The sequence below is a fragment of the Rhodnius prolixus genome, unplaced genomic scaffold (genome assembly GCF_049639745.1).
Source record: "Rhodnius prolixus isolate KJV_2025 unplaced genomic scaffold, Rpr scaffold_7, whole genome shotgun sequence".
Lineage (NCBI taxonomy): Eukaryota > Metazoa > Arthropoda > Insecta > Hemiptera > Reduviidae > Rhodnius > Rhodnius prolixus.
The window spans coordinates 14144564-14170154 of NW_027411582.1; the positions used below are offsets into that span (position 1 = coordinate 14144564).

Sequence of the window (25591 nt, forward strand, 5' to 3'; positions counted from 1 at the left end):
TCAAGATATCACTGATTTTATCAATTGTAGTGTAGGAGTCAGTAAGCGTAGTGTGAGACGGAAACATAGTTGAAATGGAATTCTTTACTTCAAACTACTTTAATCAAAAGCTGATGGATTATAGACAGAAAAGTCAGGCCGATAAAATTGACGGTATTTACCTGTACTATACACACTTAACCATTTTTCTTAGTTATTTTTCTGCGCATATCAAAAAAAGTTAGGTAATACCTTTCTTCATATAAAGAATTTTTAGAAAACTGTTTCATTATAAGGTGAAAAATTCTAGATTTTGTACTATTGTTAAGTTATTAATTATTTAAATATATACTAGTCTTATGATTTAAAGTATATTATGAAACATGATTTTTTTTTTTTTTGTAAATAGCTTATAAATAAATAACAAAAACCATTCATATGAAGTATTAAGTCTAATAATACTGCTTATATAGTGAATGTAGATGAAAATCTTTCTATTTTTTACAGTACCAGTGAAAATTAAAATAATAAAGGAGATTTATAAAATCTACTAAATCTTATAAACTCGCATAGATAATTTATTTTTCGTACAAATTATAATAAAAAATAAAAATGAAATATTTATGAAAGAATTTTGTTTTTGTTAAAAAAAAAGAAAAAAAAAAAAAATGCTTGTTGCACATTATGATTATGTACAGTGTATTATATGTAATTCTGAATAATAGACATGTATTATTTTTCTTGTCAGTAAAATTAGAGTTTTTTTTTTTTTTTAATTTCCATTTGTATACAAAGTTTGTGTACAATAAATAAAGTTGAATTTGTTTAATTTTTTTTTGTTCTTAATTCTTTTGTTCTAAGGGATGAGCGAACTCAGTGGTTAGCGAACTGGATTCTCACGAACTGAACGCCTTCAGATTTTCTTTTACTTGTAGCTACAAACTTCAAGCTTCTTACAGCTCATTTTTCGGTTCTAGGCAGTGTTTAGGGTAACGAAAGTACACTGTTCATAGACTGGCATTGCGCAATTTAAACAAAAAAAAAAATAAAAAATTGAGTACAAATTCGAGTAAATTTTTTCTTGTCAGCGAGGGTGCTAACACCAACTAAAAACAAGTAAATTTAAAATCTATCATTATTTTTAATTTTATTAAGTATTGTTATATAGTTTCGTTTTATATCATTTCTATTTTATTCTAATAATACTGTCTTAAAAGATGAGAATTTGTTTGGTCACATAGATGCAAGCAGAGTGTTGTTTTAACATTAATACGATTACAATACATTATGCTAATTCGATCAGGTGTTCTATTTCACCTGACATTTGGAACGCAATCCTTACCACTAATAAATACGCCTTTATCCCATAATACTCGTGCACCAATGTATCAGAATGGGTTTGTTGAATTTGAATTTGGTTTTTAAGGTCTATGTGCTACTTTTTGATAGACTCTTCCTTTTTTTAACTAGTATAATTTTAGTTTTTTACTGCATAAACAATTTAAGTAAAATCCAGTTTTGATAAAAGTCAAACGTTTAGCTAAATATTTGAATTAGTTAAATCTAAATAAGCTGGAAATGTAAATAAAAACTATATTAAAATATTACGTGTTACCTGAGATCTTTTCCGAGGTTAACTTCTTCAAAACGTTGTCATCGACAGTCAAAAGACGATTGTTCTTTTTCAGGACGACTCAATTCATGCTTAAAAGGCTATTTTTGAGATGGGCAAACGCCCGAAAGTAGTAAAATAACACAAAATGAAGCCTACTTTTGGGAAAAGATTTATTCTCTGAAATGTACTTTAGTTCCAAGGTAGAACTCATTTTCGGATTGATTAAATTTTCTTTCAGACATTATGGACCTTGCAATACTATGGACCTTCTTATTTATTAAGGGATTCCACCTTTTGTAAACTGAAACCTTACTCCAAACTCTGTCGGAGTTCTAAATGGAACAGATCGACTACTTTATATTGCGTCTCCGTCGCTCGTATGCGTCTCTTAAGCGTTCATCTATTATTTGAAGTAGGCAGCTATTGTCGTAGATGCTTCATTTGTTATTTTTATATTTTTTTAATTAAAATATTGCTTATTAATATTATATAGTAGGAGGAAGTAAGTAGATTATTCATTTCAGCTGGGATCTTGTCGTTTCTACAAGCATCCGAGCCTCACAATACAAATAACTAAATATAACTCATAAATACTGAAGAGATAGTAGATGTGTGCAACTGTATAGATTCAAGGAACTCTAGGCCAGCCCAATCCAAGATTTCATGCGATAAGGTAGGTTATAACTTTTCTAACGGGCATTGAGGAAGATGAGTAATGCTTGCTAATGGGTGATTATTCCTGATTTCAGTTTAATTAAAGCAATTTTTGTGTTCTAGTTTGTTTAATTAAAAGAAATTAAATCCAGAATGAAGGGGAATAAAAAAGAACACTCTGTCCAAGCTGCAGACATATAGACGAAAATAATATTTATTGCAATAATCAATAAGATTTGTTTTTTTTACTTTACATTTTAACTTCTTATTTATTTACTTTTATTCAAATAAAAGAGTTCCAATTATAAAAATTACAATAAAACATTAAATTTAAATACATATAATTTTTACTTTATTTTAATGTAACAATAAAACATTCATACACTTATTTTTATTGTTAACAGGATTAGCAATTGATGGTGTTTTGAGATTCTTGTTATTTTTATTTTTATTTTTTAACCTGGAAAAGCTTTCTTCAAAAAAAAGAAAATGTGTAGCACTTTTTCGTCAAATAATTTTAAAAAAAACAAACTAAAATAAACCATTAGGTAAACGTTTTTTATCAATTGCAAATATTTTTTTGTCGAAAATATTAAGAGAAAGATTCATAAAAATGAAAGAGCGTTTTATTTTGAAAAGAAATAGTTTATTTCTGTTGAGAAGTTACCATTGTATTAGCAAAATTATTAATTGACTAAAAATTGCTACACTTTGATCAGTTTTCAGAGAGGTATACTAATTATTAATACTGGGATTCTTTGCATAAATGGTCATATTTAAAATATCTATCACACAAAAAGGTTTGCAAAATAAAAATAATCCTTAGGAAATCTGACATAGAAGGTAGAATTTACAATCAGATAATATTGTTCATTTTATCTAGAAAATGAAAAGATATAATATTTTAAAAGAGATAATGGAAGGTATTAATTATTATCATCATCGTAATTATCAATAAATTAGTTACTATTTAATGATGTGGCTCACTTTTCTTAATGAATGAACCAAAACCAACTCTATCAATTTCATCAAAGTTTCGTTTTACAAAACCATCAAAACCGCTTCTATCAATTTCATCAAAATTTTTCTTCTTCTTGATGAAAGAATTGAAACCAGAGCGATCAATTTCATCAAAATTACGTTTGTCTGCGGCATACGCTGAGCTGTAAAAGAAAGACATAAAGTTAATTACTGATATTCAAGAACAAAATTAAGGAAAGAGAATTATCAAAAACGTTTTTAATAAAGCAAATAAGATCATACAATGACCATATTATTATTTTTTTTAAATAATGATTGGTTTAAGCTAACTTTTTTTTTTAGAAAGGTCATGGTTTTTTTAAAGAACCGCAGATTAACGTTGTGGTTCCTTTTCATCTAGAAAAATCTAGATTACCGAGGAAAAAAATTAAGTATTGTAAACATTTACAGTTATGTTGCGAAATTTCAAGTAAATTGGGAAAGGCAAGACCAGTGCTAGATGGTACAAATAGAGTCGCTATCAATCTATTAATCTGAGACAGTAATATTTTAGATGATCTAAAATATTGAACATTCAATATTAGAATAAAGACGTAAATAATGTATACTTAGTATTAAAAAAAAGAAAAGAAGTTGCCATTGATTAGTGAGTTTACTAACAACGAGAGACACCCCGCCGAAATAGCTCAGTTGGGAGAGCGTTAGACTGAAGATCTAAAGGTCCCTGGTTCGATCCCGGGTTTCGGCACTTACTTTTTTTACATTTAGTATTTTTTCATGCTTAACTTTTTTTTTTTATTTTTTCATGATTTTTACAGTTGAACAATTTTCACCGTTCAAAAACTTTTTTATAGTAATAAAACTTTATGAAAATATTTCTTAAAATTTTTAGAATCGAAGACTGACTATCCGAAGTACATTACCATCATTGTATTATACGAGCCGAAATAGCTCAGTTGGGAGAGCGTTAGACTGAAGATCTAAAGGTCCCTGGTTCGATCCCGGGTTTCGGCACTATATTTTTTTTTTCTAGTTTCAGATTTTACTTTTTTTATAACTGATTATTTTGGATTTTATGTTTTTTTAATTATTTTAATTTTATTTGATTATAACCAAACAAAAAGAAAAAAAAGCTATGTATTGGAATTTTTAACATAATTAAAATTACCTTGAGGATTTTTATAGCCTAAAAGTAGCATGAGACAATGTAGTCCGGGCTTAAAAATACAAAGTTAGGAACAGAAAACACGGAAATTTCAGTAAAACTAGGACGATTTTTCTATTTTTCTCTTTTTTCAAAACCTCTAAATCCAAAACTAGTCGACCTAAGCTGTACAAAGTATGCCTGGCATAAAAATACCATGTCAGAAACAGAACACACGGAAATTTCAGTAAAACTAAGACGATTTTTCTATTTTCACTTTTTTCAAAACCTCTAAATCGAAAACTAGCCGACCTATGGTGTATTATTATTATGTAATTTAAATAACCTCAACACCTGAGGTCATCAGCGTCTATTGCTTTTTATGTTCTCTAGTTTCAGAACAAGTCAATATTGTCATATATTAGCTTAAATTAAATATTATGAATCTACATAATATGGACATTAACGAATGAACAAAAAATGAAATCTTGATAATAAATGACATGCACTGTTTGGGTTACTCAAATCCCAAGTTTCCTCTTATACTCCGCCTTTTTTTTCTTTTATTTTTAGTGAAAGTGAAAAAAAGACAAAGAGAAAATGATGTAGGAAAAATGGGATAATGTCGAAGTTTTAGGAAACAATGCTGACTGCAGAGCCCTTAGTTAATCTCATTCTACATCGTAACTTGTTTACTGAGAGAACCAGTTGGGTTCAAACAACTTCCCAAAGTTGTATTAAAGAAAACTTAACTTTGTTTTTGAACATTTGTCAACTAAAAGTGTAACAATTTTACCAAGAGAATGAGATCTTTTAAAATCATAAGATGTTCTTCGAACGTGTCTTACTAAAACCAATTTCTCTTGAACTCCACGCAGTAAAAATGTGCGTTTCTTGTTAATTTACGATTTTCCACTAAAACCATTTTTTATGAACTAAGTTTGTAACCACACTTTTTTTCTTTCAATTTGACACATTGTACATTGCCCGGTGAAACCAAGTTTCGTTTGATTTATTTCAGTTTTATTTCATCACGAAGTACAAGCAGATCCATGCAAAATAAAAAAGGCATAAATATTTTCAACAATAGCTTATTTATGAATTCCGCGTGCGTTTAAAGTCACAATGTATTGTTACTGTCTCAATAGACCTACCAAATGGGAACATATATTTTAAGCAGAAACAGGACTATTTTATTGTTGCAGTTCAATTTCTCACTTGACTGGAATCTTATTAGTTAAGAAATCTTTTTCAACTTGGATATTCCTTTTTTTGCGCTTCGTAATCGTTTTAGGAGAAAATATTGCGATTTTATCAAATGTTTTGAAATTCAACACCTGTATTAATAGTTCCGGGGTCCCCTAAGGGAAAATGAAATACAACCTTTCACCAAATATCAAAGAAATCTTAACCTTCAAATTTATTTGAAGATCACTTGTATGAGGTTCAATTTTGAAAGAATGGTCATTGGATTACAATTATTGAGAATTATAATTAAAAAAATAGATTTCTGGTGAGCGTTATTTTATTGAATGCATTTTTATATATTATATATACATATATTCTGTCATTTTCTTGAAAATATTCATACTGGATCTTTGTCAGCTCAATGCAGTCCACATTTAATATAGACGATGAAGGAGTTTGAAGAAAAATTACCCAGTTTTCAGTTCAACTTAATCATGCTTAATCATCAATGATTAAGGTGAATTCATTCTTTCCCACATCGTCATGTTTCCTTCTTCTTCCCCGTAAAATATTCAGCCAAACCACTTTAATTGGCTAAAAGATTTCTTAGATTTTCTTACAATCTTTACATTGGTTCCTTCAAGTTATACTACCTTCCCATTCTTTTTCTCTTGCAGTCTACGCTTATGATTCTTCGCCCAACTATTTACTTTCGAGTTTATTTGCTCCATGTTTACATGCCAGCTACTTACTGTTCCTAGATCTAAAATAATTCAGCGTATAATTATGTAGATGCTCTAACCGTGTTTATTTTGCTTTGAATGTTTACCATTCTCTTCTTGCTAAAAACAAATATAGAGTTCATTCTGATGTCCATATTCTGGATTAGTCTTTTCAATGTTTTGCATTGAACACTGGGTATTCTGGGCAGTCAAGACTCTTATATTGAGCTGTACCTAGGAGATTTCTAGATTAATGCAAAACTTGGTCATTTCTGATCATAAAAATCTGATCTTAAATAGCTTGGACTTCCTGAGTGTTTACTTTAATTACAGCATAACTTTGCACAACATAAATTTTCGACGGAGAGCAAATTCATGTTTACTAAGACGTTATGCTTTTATCTCCCTATTTTTTTCTGCAAAAATTAATCTAAAAAGTACAGAATTTGACCAAACAAAAAATAAATAGAGTGAATATTTTGTTTACAATTAAATTTAATAACAAAAGTTCAGAATAAAGTTTGTACGGTTTCTTATGATTAAGTTAAACATGGATACCCTATGAATGTTATATTCTAGACAGATAATACATCCTCTTCACTGGATTACTGAGCTTATCACGTAAATATCTACATATAGATGGAATTGCAAATGGTTACCTACATTACTAGTTAGTCTTTAGGCCCACTTGTTAGTATTATGCAAATTTAAAATAGTTATAAAGACATATATAAAGCTAATGCTAACAAATGATTTTCTATTTCATAATTGTTATTTTGGCTAGCGTATACATTCTTCAGTTAATAACATTGCATTGAGCCAAAGGAATTTGCATCAGCAAATAATTTAGAATCAGTTTAAATCATAAGTTTTGAATTACTGTTTTCCTAGCTCGTATGTTACTATTATTCACGGATTAAATCTTTAGATGGACGTCAATGCATTTAAGTCAGGTATAAATAATTATTTTCTCTTACTGTTGTAAGAGAGATTTTCCAATGGAAATTCTTTGCTAAAAAAATATTTTATTCTTTCTAGAAAATGGACTCTATAGCTCTAAAGTACTTAGTCATAAATGACGGTAAACATTTATGTCTGCTTCTTTCATTTTAAAAGTTCACAAATGAGTTTTTAGCTCTTTTTTTCCTGATAGAATGGATTTTCTTTTAATCAGTTATCTCATCAGCATACTTTTTAACCTTAGTGTGTATTCTTCATCTATATAAGTACATAAACGGTTTACTTAACATGGACTACATGTTTTAATACTCTATTTTATTTGGAGGTTTTTCCCTGAAAGATAAGTTTGAGGAGTTACTAGGAAAGAAGTTGGCACATAAGTTATCTTTGTTATATTCAAGTTAGAACAAAAAATTTAGCATTTATATAACTCTGAAAATGGCCACAATCAGTGCTTCACATTCTAGAATTGTATTTTCTTTCCTGCTTATTTAATCGAGCCAACAACTGAGGTTATTAGCAGCTGACCCCTACTTCAATTCATGTCCATTAAATGCTCTCAAAGTTAATGCAACCATTAGTATGTGAGGTGTTAAAAACTACTTAAGTAAAGTAAATCTAAGGATATGCCCGTTTTATTATAATTACACTTAATTAACGCAATTGGTTAGAATCACATTTACCTCAGAGGATCAAATCTCTTCTGCGAACCAAATGTGATACCAGACAGTGAATCAAGTGTGTCATGATTTCTAGCAGGTCGTCCGTAGAATAGGTTTGGATGAGCCCTGAGTACAGCTTCCAAATCTCTTAGCAGATTACCACTTCCTAAAAAATAAAATTCATATATTACAAAAAAATATGTATATATGTATATTTACAAAAAAGTTAATGATGAAAAAAAAATGTAACAATAGAAGCCAAAAATAATTATAAATGTAGAACTTTTTTTTTGAAATAACTATATTTTTAATTAACAATGGCATCAAAATTCACAATTGAATAGTATATCAACTACTTTGTGAAATTCCTCCTATTAATTATCAAGGTTAGATTGGATAATTATGGATGTGGCGATTGAAAAGGATTGTATCTGTGATGAGATTTGTAGAGAATCTAATTATGTTACTGGTTTATGTGGGCGTGGTCTAATTGATTTTGGGTTGATAATAGTAAATTCTGTTTCTCCAAAACGAAATTATAAAATTGAGCTTATTACTGTTGTTCTCTGTATTCGAAGGAAGTGATCTTGAATGAGTTGAGTATGAATATGTAAAAGGAAAATATAAACTTCTTATTCTTCAAGGAGACTAACCATGCTTCTGATATTAAATTTTATACCAGAACTTTAATATTTTATATTGAATTTTTTCACGAAAATCTCACTCTCTTAGAGTTTTTAGGCTGAAGACTGGTTGGTTAGGCTAGCATTCGCATAGTCTCTGGGAAACTGCATCTGCGCATACTAAGACGGTTCTATTTAATCGTTTTACTAGACTGATGCGATCGAGTTAAACTATGGAAATCAAACATTCAACAGTAATATCTTTTTTAAAATGTGAGATAAAAAGAAAGAAACTAACAGTCAGGAAGAATTTCCATATAGTATGTAAGCATACATTTACATTAATGTACAGTAACCTCTACAACCAAAAGTAGTCTACCTAAGGTGTACAATGTATTCCTGGTTTAAAAATACAATGTCAGAAACTGGAAACATGGAAATTTTGGTAAAACTAAGACGATTTTTCTATTTTTCCTTTTTTTCAAGACCTCTACATCCTAAAGTAGTCGACCTAAAGTGTACAATGTATGCTTGGCTTAAAAATACAATATCAGAAACAGGAAACATAGAAATTCCAGTAAAACTACTGGAAGTGGATCTAGGTTGATCTCCTTGTAGAACTTGCTATAAATTAGAGAATCTGTTCCTCGATTCCTGTCAAGTACTTTGATTGTTTAAGGGTTTAAATGTTAATTGAACGTCTGAAGAAAATGCCTCAGTTAATTACTTTAATACCAGAATGATGAATAATGTAATCGATAAGTCACACTTGATTTATTAAAATGTCTGCATATTAAGAAAATTTATGTGATCAGCTTTCAGCTGATTGAATTTCAACAGTTGATATACTAATATAATTTTGATATGTAAAATAATATGCCACAACTCAGAGAGATTTTCGGCGTAATTTTGAATTAAACCTAATCTTACATTAAATAAACAAATTATGAAATATACTAGGTTTACTTACTCATACATCAAAGCAACTTTGAATACAGATACTAATTAATTCAATCTAATTAACTAATTTAGTGTAATTAAAATCAAATTCAAAGAGAAAGAAATCAATCTCTAGTTACTGTAGACCTTACCTACGTGTAGTGCAAAGTGTGTTTATCATGCAACATGCAATGCTCTAAACGTGTTTTATCTACTTTTCTGATTTTTTTTTTGTTAATTTGGTTTTATTTCATTTAGTTAACTATTTTACAGATTTACCTGCTTCTCAGGGCTTTTACGAATTATTTCGAATGCGCTGCTATTAATATAGTCTGAAAGCAAAAGCTCTTTATAATTGCAAATAAAATAAATTTTGATAATATGTTTTCTTTTTACTTCTTAAATTATTATTGTTAAATGTTGTTTAAAATAATTGTGAATAATATTTACCTGCTGGGTTTACATTGATTCCTCAAAATGCAACCATCTAAAATTCTAAAACTAGATCCTAATATTAACTGCTTGCTGACAAAATTGGCTTTGATCAACGAAACATTTCCATTTAGTAAAGATCTGTTTTGCTACCCAATCTTGTATACCTTTCTATTTTAAATTTGTAAGTAAAGAGCAATAAAACTTCTGCAATATGTAAGGTTGCCTGACTAATAGCCAAGATGCTACGAGATGGTTGGCCAAAATGCCTTCACCACCAAGACCCAGACACCACCTCAAAGTAACTCTTCAAAATCAAATTATTTACTGACTTCCATTTATAGGAAATCGCGTAGCCAGCGTTGCCGTTGAGAATGTTGCGTTTGATAATATCTGGATGTTGATGAATCACAGATCAAATGAATCAGTTGATTAGAAGTATCAGATAAGATTGAATGAAATGTGATGTCCATGCAGTGTCGATGCAGATTTAAATCATATCATAATATAAGACATGCCATTTATAGTTTTATTTATGTTAAAATATAGTTGAGAGTAAAAAAAAGGTTAAAAAAATGGTTGAAATTCTATTTATCTGTGACAGTTTACTGAAACTTATTAATTATTTACAATAAGTTGTTCTTTGAGGTACTTAAGTTCTAGTTTCATCCACTTGAGCGCTACTATGTGGCTACTCTATAAAAAAAGTTTGTAATTATTCGCATTAGTTAAATATAAAACATGAAACAAAAAAGGTAATCAATGGAATTACAAAATCATGATCTAAAAGGATTTAGAAGAGATTAGGTGAGATGATTACAAATGAATGTATGTATTGAGGGCTCAAATTCGTGGAGTACTCACTCCAAATGGCAAGAAGAAAACAAATTGAATAAATTATCAAACTGTATTATATTATTGGAGATTTCACATTTTATTAGAATAAAAAACAATAAATGCTCATCTTCTGAGTACATTAATGTAGTGTACGGACAAAAAAAGGTACCAGTGGAAGTCAATATCTGTCTCCAAGCGAACTCCCTAACTCACTCATTCCATGAAATACAGACGCTAGTCAGAATTTTAAGCGATAAAAATGGTATGCTAAAATGAATAAAAAAAAAACCAACGAAATTATTTTCATTTCTCAATAAAGTAAGTAAAAGTGTCTTCGTCTAAAAGAAGTACTAGAATAAAATTAAGCTGTAATGACCCAATTCTCACAAGTAGCTATACTACATTTCAGCTAGAAATTTTTCATACATTAGCTTGAAAAAAAAAGTCTCATGAAGTTATCATCTTCTATTTTCTTCCATTTCCGTTACTTTTAACCTATACTTTGAATAACTCACAAACCATGGTATTGTTCCAATACTAATGTAGTATCAATTCTCTTTAATGCCTTACAGCTCATATATCAGGTAAAAGTTACAGTTTTCAGCGAGATCTTTGAATTTATTATTTTCAAAATATAGTAGAATGGCTTTTATGGTGTACATATATTTTTTATTATTTTTGTGTATTTCCGGGGCCACATAACAAGGCTTATAGAAACGCTAAGCGCGCATACTTGTGCGTTTTAATGGCGTGAGTGTCATATTTTATTAAGTTCTCAGTTAAGTATTAAAAAAAGAAAGTGTTATAGTCTGTTTGGATTCTGAATTTGTTGGATTCATTTCAAATCCATCAATTAGAGATTCTCTTTCAATTTAATGTCGAATTAGACATCGTGTTGTTTTTTAATTTCCTTCATTAGATGAAATTTTTTGGAATTTTCTCCACAGTTAATTTATTTAACTCTGTATTACTCATTGGGCTTTTAAGAATTCATCACTTTATTTGGAATGTTTTTCCACACAAATTCATTACAGGGTTCTGAAGGGTTGAATTGTAAGTTTTAACTCTAAATTACCCCTATTAACATATACTTTAGCATAAGTAGCTACATTCTCAGCTGGCTGTTGATCCAATCATTTTTTTTTGGGGGGTTCAGGAAGAGCCTTGGACTTCTACAGTGCTTGGTTCTCCAAGCTTCGCTGAGTTTTTCTTTTTTCTCCATTGCCTGCTTCTCAGCTTTCTGAGGTCCTGCTCCATTTCCTCAGTCTATATTCTTCTAGGTCTTCCTATTTACTGTCAACCTTCTGAACGTTCCTTATACAGTCCTCGATCTTTCTATTTTCTATTTGCTTCCACGCATATATAGATTTTTAAACAATTAAATTTAATCAACAAGAACAAGATGATTAGCGATATTTGAGGCTTTCAAAGTGGTTACTTTTTCAAAGCTCTTAATTTTCTCAAAAACATCCAAAATAATCAAATATTTCTTAATTCATTAAACTTAGTTTTCATATATATGATAGATTACTATTAGCATCGTTCTGGAGAAATGGTATTTAGTGAGAGGCACCATTCTGCTGAGACGATATTCTGTTAAATTGTAGAGAAGAGAACTAAATTGTAGGAAATTGATGAAAAGAGCTGATTTATGTATTTCCTGCGACATTGTTATAATGATATTTATAAAACTTTTGTTTCTTTAAAAAAAACATTCCAAAAAAGTTCTGCTTTGGTAAGATGACAGGGGCAAGACTGCTTTGGCTAAAAAGAAAGCAGACTATTTGGAAATGTTACCACAAAGAACCCTTATTATACAGCCTTTACCACAAATCTTCTTAAAAGAAAGGAGATTACGGATGTTATTTCTTTTTAAATCTTTTACTTTTTTTTTCTTTAACAAACGAAATGTTGAGAAAAAACTGTTGGGAAAGATTTGTCTTTTGGTTAAAAAGAGAATTTTTATGTGACAACGTTTTGATTCATGGAAAGAGGCTTATCAGAGATGTATTTACACAAAACTAATGTAAGAAAAGCAAGTTTAATGAAATTAAATTTTTGAAAAGTACGTAAGTAAATAAAATAGGGTTAAAAAATATATTTATTACATGTGGAAGTAAGTAACGAGAGTAATTAAATATTTTTACTTTATTAGTTATCAATCACTGGCACATTTTGCTGCCCCAATTTGAAACTGTAACTATGTGAAATAGAAATAGTATGTGAGATGATGATGGCTAGAATTAGCCTGTTGGTTAATTTACATGCAAATAGTTGCTTACAGAAACTACTATCTTCAGATCTATTTGTAATAGATTAAGTTTTCGGGGTATAAGTGAAAGAAAAAAGATGTTCTAAGGCATTCAATGTAATCTTCACGTGATATTTTTAATTTTCTGAACGACAATGTGCCATCAAAAGTCATTATTGTTGAATAGCTTTGAAGCAGCAATCTTGAAAAAGCCATCAAGGATTATTATACTTATTGATTATTCCTGGACAATGCATCTTTCGCGTTGAAAAATTATTGCTTAAAACTATTGAATAGTTAAGCTGGTATTTTTAGTACAGGTGTTCTGAGCTTATACATACCTTGAAGTAATGAAATTCGTTTGCGAAAAGAAATTAAAAAGGATTTTGCAGAAAGGAATAGAGAAATATTTTAACATTAGTAAGCATAAATAATAATTCTTCGTTATTTATTATTATTATTTAAGGCACGGCAACATCCCTTTCCTGATAGGTCTTTGTTAAATTTTTTGTATAGAAGATTCTAGAGAATCTGTGAAGTACCCGTTTGAATCAAACTTTAGTAGAAAAATGTTTTCTTCAGTTTTATATAAAATACTTATACAAGGTGATCCATTTAAAACGCACCAATCGCTAATAACTTTTTAGGAAAGTACCTAACATTACGGTAAGAATATCTTACCGTAATATCGCCATTGATGGGCGGGTGTTGGTCTAGTGGACAAGAGCGTGGCTTTGTAAGTGGGAGAACCGCAGTTCGAATCCCGCGTATGCATTCATTCTTATTATTTAAAAAATAATAATACTATTTTAAATAAAATGTAGTCATAGGCGGGATTCGAATTGAAGATTTCCCACTTACAAAGCCACGCTCTTGACCACCAAACCAACACCCTGGCAAGAGAAGTCTTGCATACTGGGTGCATCATTTTATGCGATGATTGCTTTTATTTGATGACAAAACAAATTTATCCTGATTCACCCATAACCATTACATTACACTACATGTTTTAAAATCTACAATTATTATTATTTTTGTTCTTTGCGACACAAATAACATTTTTCGGCAGTCAGAGGACCTCCCAAAACTGGTGTATTTCTGGTGGAAAATTAATATTGTAAACCGTTCACGAATAGATAAAATTGTAACTTTGATCTTACATAACTGGACAAATATTAGGGATATCGAAACGGGGTTAACGTCATTTTTTACAATGTTTTATGTAGATTTCATAATCATTGCCAAAACCAGTGGTCCTTATGAAACCCCAATCGGGTTTTTAGCCGTAACTCCGTGGAAAATGAAGATACAGTATCGGGGGTGGAAAATTTGAAAACTAGACCAAAATAAACAAGTTTACTTCGTGGGTTTTTTCGAAATTCCGCTTTCCTAAAAAGTTATTAGCGATTAGTGCGTTTTAAATGGATCACCCTGTACAATATCAAATAATATAAAACACATTGAGTAAGAAAAAAATTGCGTGGAGTTTTTTCACATAAGATTTTTTATCTATTTTAATTATTTTCTGGAACCCTTCATTCAATGAAAGAGTTCAATAAATGTATTTGTCAGCAACCATTGCTAAAGCCCAGCCAGTTCAGTCACTATGAACAGATAAGAAGCAGTTCGATTTCCATTGTTCCACCCTTCTTTTGTGTGTTATATACATTTTTTCCCCCTATATTTCTGGCAAGGGTGTTTAGAAAGATACTCAACTGTCTGTCAAAATTGATAAACCAGTAATCTATATTATGCACAAATGCAACAATAACATTTTAGTAGGTTTTCCATTCTATTATTGTGTTGTATTATTTTTAAAATATATTTTCGCAAAACAGATTAAAGAATACAAATAAGGGAAATTTTTTAGAGTAAACTCAGGTTTTATACTTTTAAAAACTTCCGAATCTAGGATTCTTTAGAATCAGTTCAAGAAATTTTCAATTCATTTATCTGTACATTGCAGAGTAGTTTGTTTACCTGGGATCTCTTGTGACAGCCGATAATGACGTCTCGAAGGAAGTTTATGTCGGCTAACAGGTGCTATTATGGCCTAAATAGCACCTTAAAAGTAAATTGCTGACAAGAGGCACCAAACTTAGGCTGAACAAGACCTTCATTCGGCCTGTCTTGGCATATGCCTCAGAGACCTGGACCATTACAAAGACAGACGAACACCGTTTGCAGGTACTACTGCGCAAAATCTACGGCCCATTATGTGAAGGCACGACCTGGCGACGTAGGAAGAATAGAGAGCTATATGATCTAATGAAGGAGCCCCCAGTAAGTAGCCTGAATTAAATTAAACCAGCTGAGATGGGCAGGGCCATGTGGGCGAGGCTGAGGAGTGCCAATGAGATTCCCTCCAAACTGCTGTGCGGGACCCCGGATAGGAGACGGAGGGTAGGGAGACCTAGACTGCGTTGGAATGATGGAGTTGCCCAGGACGCGAGGAATATCCTCGGACTTGCTTAACTGGATGGCGGCCGCTAGAGAAAGAGACGACTGGCGGAAGCATATTGAGGAGACCAAGACCCACATCACTGGGTTGTAGAGCCAGGAAAGAAAAGAAGTACATTGCAGAGTATTGTTCAACGTTTTTGGTGATTGATTCATTATTTCATAAGGAAGAAAGATGATCGCCAATTTCAATAATTTTTTTTTTTATTAATTTCTTAGTTTTCCATCTAGGGACTAGGTTATTTTCAGGGCGGTAAATCAAATTTAACAGAAACAGATTATATTGTAAATTATATTTGTTAACCTTATGGTATAAACAATTATATTTTTTACATTGCTACATCTAAAATTGGTGTGTTTTCTGCCCTGACTATTTAGATACTGTGTGTGATAGATTTTAAACTTTAAGCATAAAGTAAATAATTTTTGTGAACTATTTTTTCTATCAAATTATATTGTAAATTACATTACAATCTGCTACTGTAAAATATGTTCTACATTCCTGAAGATGGTCTAGTCCAATTATCAAATTAAACAAAACTATTTCCTTTTTAGACTTAACTGTAACGTTTCTTCAAGGACTTGAAGTCCAAGGTGGATGTTATCCCGGTCTAAGCATGATCTACATTGATGCAACGTCCCTAAAATCACCCACCTCCTGCACATATACCCTTAATGGTTTTCCATAGTATTCGATGGATGTAATTTCTTGGTCTAAGTGTATTCTCATGCAAACTCTAGTTATCTGACAGCAATCGCTTTAGTTCTCAAGCACAGGAAACCGAGTACTCCTTTCCAAATACGAACAGGTGACAATTAACAATGATTGATTGGATGCTCTTCTGTTTCCATGGTAATCACACATTAGTGGATTTGCAAGTGCACTCACTCCTTCTAACATCATTGTCATTTAAAATTGGTGTGAATTGTTGCAAAATATTTTGACTATAAGCAATTTTTGGGTTTTTTAGTATACGTGATAGAGAATGTGGAAATGTTACTCGCAGATTCCATCATTTTAAATCAATCATAATATCTTCTTACGATAGATGAAGGATTGGAGGCTAGCTTAGTGTTTACACAAAATTATTAATTGAATCATGGAAGCTCAAAAACAAATATGCCAAGCAAAATGAAAATAAAAGCGGTTTTATTATTATATTATTACTAATGAGCTACAATATATGGAAAAAAATATATATAATTTGTATGAATGCATAAAATTTTTAAGTAAATAAAAAAACACATGGAAATCTTAAATTCTGAGATTTAATTTCAGTTTTTTTGAGGTAGCCAGAAATGCTGCGCTTTTAAATATGTCATAATGATATTGTTATGGAAAATAATGCATTAAAAGCTATTATAGTTGGTTTTTAGTTAGGTTCAATCTATATTTAATTATTTCTAAGAAGATATCTCCCTCTTAAGAACCCAAAAAGCCTTTTAATGGAGTCTTAAATTACATTGTCCTGATTAATTTTCTAATGATCTCCTAAGGATGACTGTCACCTTCAGAATCTAATCCTCTGATTAAATGACCACCTCCTAATGGATCCAAAAACTCCCTCACTAAATGACCACCACCAATGGAATCTAAACCTCTTATTAAATGACCGCCTCCAAGTGGATCTAAAAATTCTCTCTTAAAATGATCTCCTCCTTTGGAATCTAATCCTCTGATTAAATGACCTCCACCTAATGGATCCAAAAATTCCCTCACTAAATGACCACCGCCAATGGAATCTAAACCTCTTATTAAATGACCACCTCCAAGTGGATCTAAAAATTCTCTCTTAAAATGATCACCACTTTTTGAATCTAATCCTCTGATTAAATGACCTCCACCTAATGGATCCAAAAATTCTCTTACTAATGGGCCTCCACTAATGGAATAACCACTTCTAAATCCGTCCGTAAGTTCTTTTCCTAAATTTCCATTCTCTTTAGCATCTAATCCTCTTAATAAATGACCACCCCCTATGGAATCTATTCCTCTGATTAAATGTCCACCTCCTAATGGGTCTAAAAATTCTCTTACAAAATGTCTACCATTTGAAAAATTGACAGACACCTGTTGATCACCGTCTGAAGATATTGGGCCTGTATATGGAATTTTACTCGTTCCTTTCACAGGATGGACATCCACAAATGGATCAATATTATCTCTTAGCAAATGACCTCCACCCAAACCATCCAGGAAATCACGTTTGAAGCGTCTTCCTTTACCATACACCAAGTTTCTTAACAAATGCTGGTCCATAATTTCGCTCCTACCATTAACACTTTCTAAACTTTTAGAAATAAAATGATTCGTATTTGACAATTTGTTTGGTAAAAACGCTTTACTTGTATCTGTATGAAATTTGGTTTTTAAAGCTTCTTTTTTAATTTCATGTTCGTAATTGTCTTCGTTTTCTTTTAGATTTCTAATAAGATGTCCGCCTCCAAGACTGTCCAATGTGCCGCCTTCCTTCTTATCGGGTCTGAGACCATAGATTGGCTCTACGATAACACCGTCTGCAAAAATAAATCGATTATTTGGCATGTACAATGAATAGTTTAGAATTCAATAAACAAATAAAATTTACTTGATTATATAAGAAAATAGGAGAAATTTGATGGTTTGATTACTGAAGAGGAATCTACCACTAATATAATTAATTTCAGCAGATGATGTGATTATTACAAAAAAAAAAGATTTTAGAAAAATTACATTTAGGAGCAGAGTTGAAAGTCTAAAGCTTCTGGAACGTGATCTTCAGATAACTTTGAGCTGGTTGATAACTAACCTAACCTTTTCAGCTTTGAAGACAATTAAGAAAACTGAAATTTTCATTCTATTAAGTTATGACTTCCGTTGACCGATTACAGCAGTAACAGTACACGTTGTGTGATTCAGAAATCTTTTCATTTTTTTGTTTTTTAATTGAGGCACATTAATGCCTTTAAGGCTCGAGCCTTCACCACTGAAGCTGTAAGCTGTAAGAGACTCCAAAGAAGAAGAAAAACAATTTAAGAGCATACAGGCCTACAACCTTCTTAAGGGAGTTCATTAAGCAGAACATCAACCAAAATAATATCAGTCTCTTTCTTTGGTCAGAAATTTTACGTGGAAGTGAAGATTCTATCAAGGGCGGCTCTAGCTCGTGTAGCGCCCGTGTGCAATGAAACCCTGGCGCCCCTAGGCCTGACCCCCCCCCCGCGGCTATAACTATTAACTTAGCCGACGTAACAAGAAAGTTTTTTCGTATTCCAACAAGCTATTTTATAAGTAGGTATAGCTTACAGTATGGTATTAGTTACGGCCTTTCTTCTGAGATCTTGACTGGGTGAAAGTCGCAATTATTGTGATAGCTGAAGCTAATCACCTAATCCTTTTATATCAATTAGACCAAAAGAAAAGCCGACTTACAAAATATTATTTTGAAAATATGCCACGTGTGTCAATTGCTATTGAAATTTTTAACATTATTGCATTGTAATAAAGCCGAATTCGCAATGATTGTCGGCTTGTTGATCAAACGCGTGCCGGCGGGCGTCGGCACGTGCTTTTGCTAGCAATGCCGCCTTACACGAGTATAAACTTTAATTACGTGAAATAAGGTTGATTTTAAGTTGAACAAAATGGTCGAAAAAGGAGCCGCTCGCGTTTGACACCGCCGTACTACCAGCGCCGCGCTGTCTGGCCGCTTCTAAACTTTAAATACGTGAAATAAGGTTTATTTCGAGTTGAAACAAAATGTTCGAAAAAGAAGCCGCCCGTAGGGCGCTCGCGTTTGATAACTGCCGCCACCGCGCTGGCTGGCCGCTTCTGTCATATCATTGTTGTACCATGATGGTCCAAGACGATGCTCTTAGCTGTCTCAGGGAGCGCCGCGGCGCCCCCTGAGACGGCGGCGCCCGTGTGCATTGCACACCCTGCACTATAGGTTAAGCCGTCCCTGGATTCTATACATGAACTTGAATTAAATTCAAAAGATGATGAAAATCAGAAATTAGCCACACTAAGGATTGTTTTATCAGTTAAATTAGCCTGGAAATCATCCAGCATATGATTTACCATGATCATAAATTTAACTAGTAGATTTATGAACTCAAAATGTAGTGAAGGACCTTGGTGTTACGTTCTGTGCTAACCTTTCATTCAACCTCCACATGAACTCCATAGTCACAAAGGCAAATAAAATGCTTGGCTTTATATCTAGATCTACTCGAAACTTTAAAGATGTCAGAACCATAATTATCCTTTACAAAGTAATGGTGCGACCTATTCTTGAGTACTGCTCTGCTTTATGGTCTCCTTATCAGAAAACTTACGTCAACAAACTTGAATCACTTCAAAGAAGATTCCTAAGATTGCTCTGGTATCGAGAGACAAAAGTCATGACGGAGGTACCGTACGATGACGTAATGGAATTTACTGGTTTGAGTACTTTACAGTTTCGTAGACAAGCCACAGACTTAAATTTTATTTTCAAAATTCTAAATAATAATATAAACTGCCCTGAACTTTTATCATTGTTAAATTTTCACGTGCCAACAAACGGTACTAGACAAAAACAAGTGTTTTCTAAAGTGTGTCATAGTACCAATTATCGTAAGTTCAGTTATTTTCCAAGAGTTGCGGATCAAGTTAATCATCTACCCGCTGATTTTGATATATTCAACACCAACATGATCGAGTTGAAACATTTGTTAAATAGCTGATTTTGCGGTGATTGGTACTAGGGAAAACTTACCGGTTATTTGTGATATAAAGATTTATTAATTGAGTAAAGTTTCTATTTTTAAAGTATATTTTATAGTACATATTTTGAAGTATTTTGTTTATCTATTAAGTAAATTATGTGTATATATTATTTCTATTTTATCTTTATTTCTATTCTATGATATATATATATGTATAAATGTATGATATATGTATATTCTATAATTATTATATATTGAGTTATTATTAAATGTTATTTTAAATTATATTTCTTTGTAACTGGGTGATTGCCCGCTTTGTAAATAAATAAATAAATAAATAAAAGAAGGCATTGTGCCTACACAAAGGACCTAAAATTGCTTTCAAACGAAGCCCGGCTACATTTTGAGACTTTTATTTTCTCCGAATAATCTAGATGTATTGAGGAAATATTATGTTAAAAATGAAAGAAATAAGAATCCAGAACTGTCGGTGTTAAATAATACTTTCTAATGAAAGAAGAACATTTGGGGAACTTAGAGTTTAGTTTAGAAATAAAAATAGAAGGTCATGTGTGCCACCAGCGATGGTTTGATAACTGAGAAATGAGATAATAACAATAAACTCTAGATAAAATTAATAAAAACCTAATTAAAATTAATGCATACAATTTAGGGATGCACGCGTATAAGCGTGACAAATGTCATTTTTGTTTGAATTTATTTTAATTATAATAAACTAGGTTAGGTTAGTTTAAAAGTCAAATTTGTTTAATTATATTAAAGATACCATTTTTAACTCTTATTTTCATCCATTAAGGAAGACAAATTTTTTTTTGGAAATTCATTTTTAACAGGATATACGTGTTTTTGGGTCTGGAAATAAAGTATTTCATGGCCAGCATTTATGATTGGGTGCGCGTGTTTCGAGTATTTTCGCCTGATTTTTTTGTTTTTATTAATAAATATACTGGAGCAATTAATGTAAGTAAATTAGGACAAAAATAAAATTATGTTCTTAATTTTTCCCTGAAGTTGTGTAGAAGAACCTAACTGTTCTTACGCGACGCATAATAATGATATTTAGATTATTATCAACGAGAATAACGGGTGAAAAATTATAAATTTTAAATGATACCTAGAAATTTTAGAACCGTAATAAGTTCTAGTGAGAAAAATTTGGTTCTCTTTTTCCTTTTTTTTTTGTCTTTTTTTTCCGCCATACAGCATCCAGCATCGTCTAGGTGCTTATCACTAGAATATCACTCACTCTCCATTCTTACTTATAAATACATTCGCTTCACACATTCATCCCTCTACTACATACAACTATTTTACATACGAGGGTCGTTTGAAAAGTCCGTGCAAAAATAAAAACTACTTAATTTTTTGGGGTAAACCTTTTTTATTTTTCAACATAGTCTCCTTTTAGGCTTATACACTTCATCCAACGCTGCTCTAGTTTGTAGATCCCTTCCGAATAATAGGATTTGTCCAAGTCTGAAAAATAGCCATTCGTTTCTGCAATCACCTCCTCGTTTGAATAAAATCTTTTTCCCGCCAGCCATTTCTTCATATTGGGGAACAAATAGTAGTCCGAGGGAGCCAAGTCTGGAGAATAGGGGGGATGTGAAACGAGTTGGAACCCTATTTCCATTAATTTTGCGACCACAACTGCTGAGGTGTGAGCTGGTGCGTTGTCGTGATGGAAAAGGACTTTTTTGTGGGCCAATCGTGGGCGTTTTTCTTGCAGCTCGGTTTCCAAACGGTCCAATAACGATGAATAATATGCACCTGTAATAGTTTTACCCTTTTCCAGATAGTCGATGAGGATTATTCCTTGCGAATCCCAAAAGACAGTCGCCATAATCTTTCCGGCCGAAGGAACGGTCTTCGCCTTTTTTGGCGCAGATTCCCCCTTGGCAACCCATTGTTTAGATTGTTCTTTGGTCTCAGGAGTGTAGTGATGTATCCATGTTTCATCCACAGTGACGAAACGACGCTTAAAGTCCTGCGGATTCTTCCGGAACAGCTGCAAACCGTCCTTGCAACACTTCACACGATTTCGTTTTTGGTCAAGCGTGAGCAATCGCGGCACCCATCTTGCGGATAGCTTTGTCATGTCCAAATGTTGATGCAAAATATTATGTACCCGTTCATTCGAGATGCCCACAGCACTAGCAATCTCACGCACCTTCACTCTTCTGTCATCCATCACCATATCATGGATTTTATCAATGATTTCTGGAGTAGTAACCTCAACAGGGCGTCCAGAACGTTCAGCGTCACTTGTGCCCACATGGCCACTCCGAAAATTTTGAAACCACCTATAAACTGTTCTAATCGAAGGTGCAGAGTCACCATAATGTTTATCAAGCTTCTCTTTAGTCTCCTGAGGCGTTTTGCCTTTCATAAAGTAGTGTTTAATCAACACACAAAATTCTTTTTCGTCCATTTTTTGAAAATCACTCGACTTCCTCGATTCAAACGAATGCCAAACACAAAGAAATAGACCGATCTGGCTGAAACTTGGTGTGTGTTCTTCCAAGAGATGCTACTAACTAAACATAACCTCGATACGCGCCAATAGTGCTATCTCTCTGACTTTGCAAGGACTTTTCAAACGACCCTCGTACAAACTTACAACTAATGGATCGATCAGTACTCTATATTGCTGCCATCCTTATAGCTTATTAAAATCACGTAATCCTTCTGTAATCATTTTCTTGCATTCATTCTAATCGGCCATAACTTTGAAATACATTCATATTTCATTGCTAGCTCTGCTATAGATTTAAGCACATAGATGTTGGTGGAGAATATTAAGTCTTCGTAGCGAAATGGTGCATCTAAATACCTGTATATGTCGTCAAATATTCGTTTCCTTTTTACTGCCATAACGTGGACATAGCATTATTATATGTTTGAAATCCTCCTCCTCATTGCAAAGAGGAGAGAGAGGACCTTTTGTTTTGATCCTGTGAAGAAACGATCCGCACACAGCGTGGTTCGCTCTCAGCCTGCTTATTGTCGTAACAATCCATTTATTAGTAACAGTTCCCATAAACCATGGTTGTCTAGGTAAGTGATCTGCCATAGTTTTATAGAATCTCCCTTTATTACCATTACTTGTAATCTGTCTGCCATTTTTTGTAGTGCTGCTTTTGCAATTATACACTCGATATCGGTGTGTGGTAATTTATAATTAAGCCATTTCCCCCACTATTGGTGGTTTCCTTTACAAGTTTATCAACAATTTCATTTTCCTTTATACCACAATGACCCCCTTACCCATAAAAAATTAATTCCTTTGGAAGAAGGGATAAGCGATTTCTTCAGTGCTTTTGACGTTCTGCTTGAAGCTTAGCCAACTACAAGAAAGGGAAGAACTGCCAAACGGCTCGCAGTAAACACGATCCATAAATATATCAGTTGTTTGGGTTAATTAGAGCACATAGAGAATACAAATGCATCTCAAGGGTACAAGGAAACACCAAAACCAATAGTCTGGTGCATAACCACATCGCAGTTCAAAGTTAACGCTCCAATTTGAACTATCTTGCTATCTCTTGCAAGCGCACAGAATGTGAAGCAGCTTTTCCTTGAATCAAACAAAATTTCCAATCCTAATCAAAAAACAAAACCTTCAACTAATGGCCAGGTCATAGAAATTTCACATACGTTCAATTGGCTAAACCAGCGGTTCCCAATCTTTTTTCATTAGTGTACCCCTTTACCTGATTGTTTCCTTAGTGTGTACCCCTAACATATAATATAATATAATATATAAATAAAATAAATAAATAATCGTATTCTTGATTTTATGTATTGTAACTTTAAATTAACAGCAAAACAATCTGAATGTCGGTATCGAATCATTCGATATTATATTGGTATCGATAAAATACTGCAGTATCGAATGAGTACTTAATTCTTGTCAATTTATATGTTATTCAGTTTTATTATAATAATTTTGTAATTAAGTTGGTAGAATCATTTATTATATAATTTTTTTCTCATTAATAATATATCTGTATAATTTTTATATCTTCCGCCATAATAACTTTTTTTTTGCGTACCCCTAAACAATCTTTCACGTACCACAGGTTGGGAACCGCTGGGCTAAACCATAAACCTTACAAGTCTCTAGCCCAATGTTGTAAGTAAATATTCTATTAACAATTCTCAACTCGACGATATAAACAACAACTTCATTATCAGTCCCTGTAGGCTCATTTATACAGGAAGGTAACTTCATAAGAGCAATTATTTGGATTTAGATGTACCCACAAATAGAGTCCAGCTTACCATCATGTATACATTAGGAATTATATGACCTCACCATTGGGGCTTTGGGTAGCTTAATGTTGGGCGCCTCTCCAAGAGCTATTATGAAAATTAATAACTTTCCTACACTCTCTGGAGGGATGGAACCCACGATGTACCAGGAAGAACATTTACGGGCAACGAAGCAAAGCAGTAAACTTTAAAGGATCCTGTATAAAATGAATTTAAAAATCTTAGAGACTGATCCCTTTAAAAACTGAAAAATTCATCTAATTTTTGGAATGATGTTTCGCTGGTCTAAGATCTCTTTGAACTTTAAACACTAAGCAAGCGTGAAAGCTGAAATATCTGTGTTTTATTTTATTATATTGTTATTGTAAGTATGCTGATCAAGACAAACCAATTTCGTTTTGGCCATCCTTATCGTGTTCAAAGTTACTAATGCAAGTATTTTCGGTGCAAATTCAATTATTCGAAAATTTCATACGTTTATTTACGTACTTCCTGTTTCAAAGAGAAAGTAAAAAATGTGTACTGATTGTTTTAGCAACTAATATCCGCTCACCAAGGAAGTTATTCTCTATTGATTTCCTACTTCCAGCTTAATATTTTTTTTTTTTTTATGATTTTGTCAGTTTATTGTCAAGATTTCTTATATCTTGCTACCTTTGGTTTAGAATAAGTTATTTTAAATGAAATACTTGTACTGCTAACCCTTATTAATTTCTTACTCGGTTTAGACATCAGCTGGAATTGAGAATTCGGGAACCCTAATGTAACCGAAGGGTAAGAACTCCATCAATTATTGAATCACTATTACCTTCTACATAGAAAAAATTGATCTTTTTTCGAGGTGTTGACTAGAAGAAAGAATTGACCCTAGAATATCCATTCTAGAAGATCTGGTGCTCCGAATATTTTACGAGATTGGAGTTGGTTGCTTCGTGATTTGTCACATGTAAAGATCTATTATTTTCCAGGGTGAGGTTTATGTAATGCTAGATTTTACTTCGAATAATCAGATTTGTAGCTGGGATTGATATTAATGATACGAAAGTGGTTAGTATTAGTTTGGATGGAACTAAATTCAAGAAATGAAGAAGTACTAAAAAAAGTTGAAACTTTCAGGTAATTTGGAGCAAATTTTACAAGAAAACCACTTCTTCAATGA

At 32.2% G+C, this 25591-nt stretch overlaps 1 protein-coding gene, 1 long non-coding RNA gene and 2 other non-coding genes across 5 annotated transcripts in view; 3 read left to right on the top strand and 1 right to left on the bottom strand.

The window, feature by feature from the left end:
- The first annotated feature begins 1563 nt into the window (after window positions 1-1563).
- Window positions 1564-3148, top strand: LOC141447032 (uncharacterized). Its single transcript, XR_012454088.1, has 2 exons — window positions 1564-2267; window positions 2372-3148. It is a non-coding gene; the product is annotated as an uncharacterized lncRNA (long non-coding RNA).
- A 756-nt stretch (window positions 3149-3904) lies between these two features.
- TRNAF-GAA (transfer RNA phenylalanine (anticodon GAA)) lies at window positions 3905-3977 on the top strand. The gene has a single exon. It is a non-coding gene; the product is annotated as a tRNA-Phe (tRNA).
- Window positions 3978-4170: 193 nt separating this feature from the next.
- On the top strand, window positions 4171-4243 carry TRNAF-GAA (transfer RNA phenylalanine (anticodon GAA)). Its single transcript has one exon. It is a non-coding gene; the product is annotated as a tRNA-Phe (tRNA).
- A 12335-nt stretch (window positions 4244-16578) lies between these two features.
- The window catches only part of LOC141447027 (uncharacterized), a 115627-nt gene continuing 106614 nt past the window's right edge, over window positions 16579-25591 (bottom strand). For both annotated transcript variants that reach the window (XM_074114168.1, XM_074114167.1), the window contains one exon: window positions 16579-17964. In XM_074114168.1, the coding sequence (XP_073970269.1) occupies window positions 16940-17964 (1025 nt within the window). In that variant the 3' untranslated portion in view covers window positions 16579-16939. The remainder of the gene's footprint in view (window positions 17965-25591) is intronic.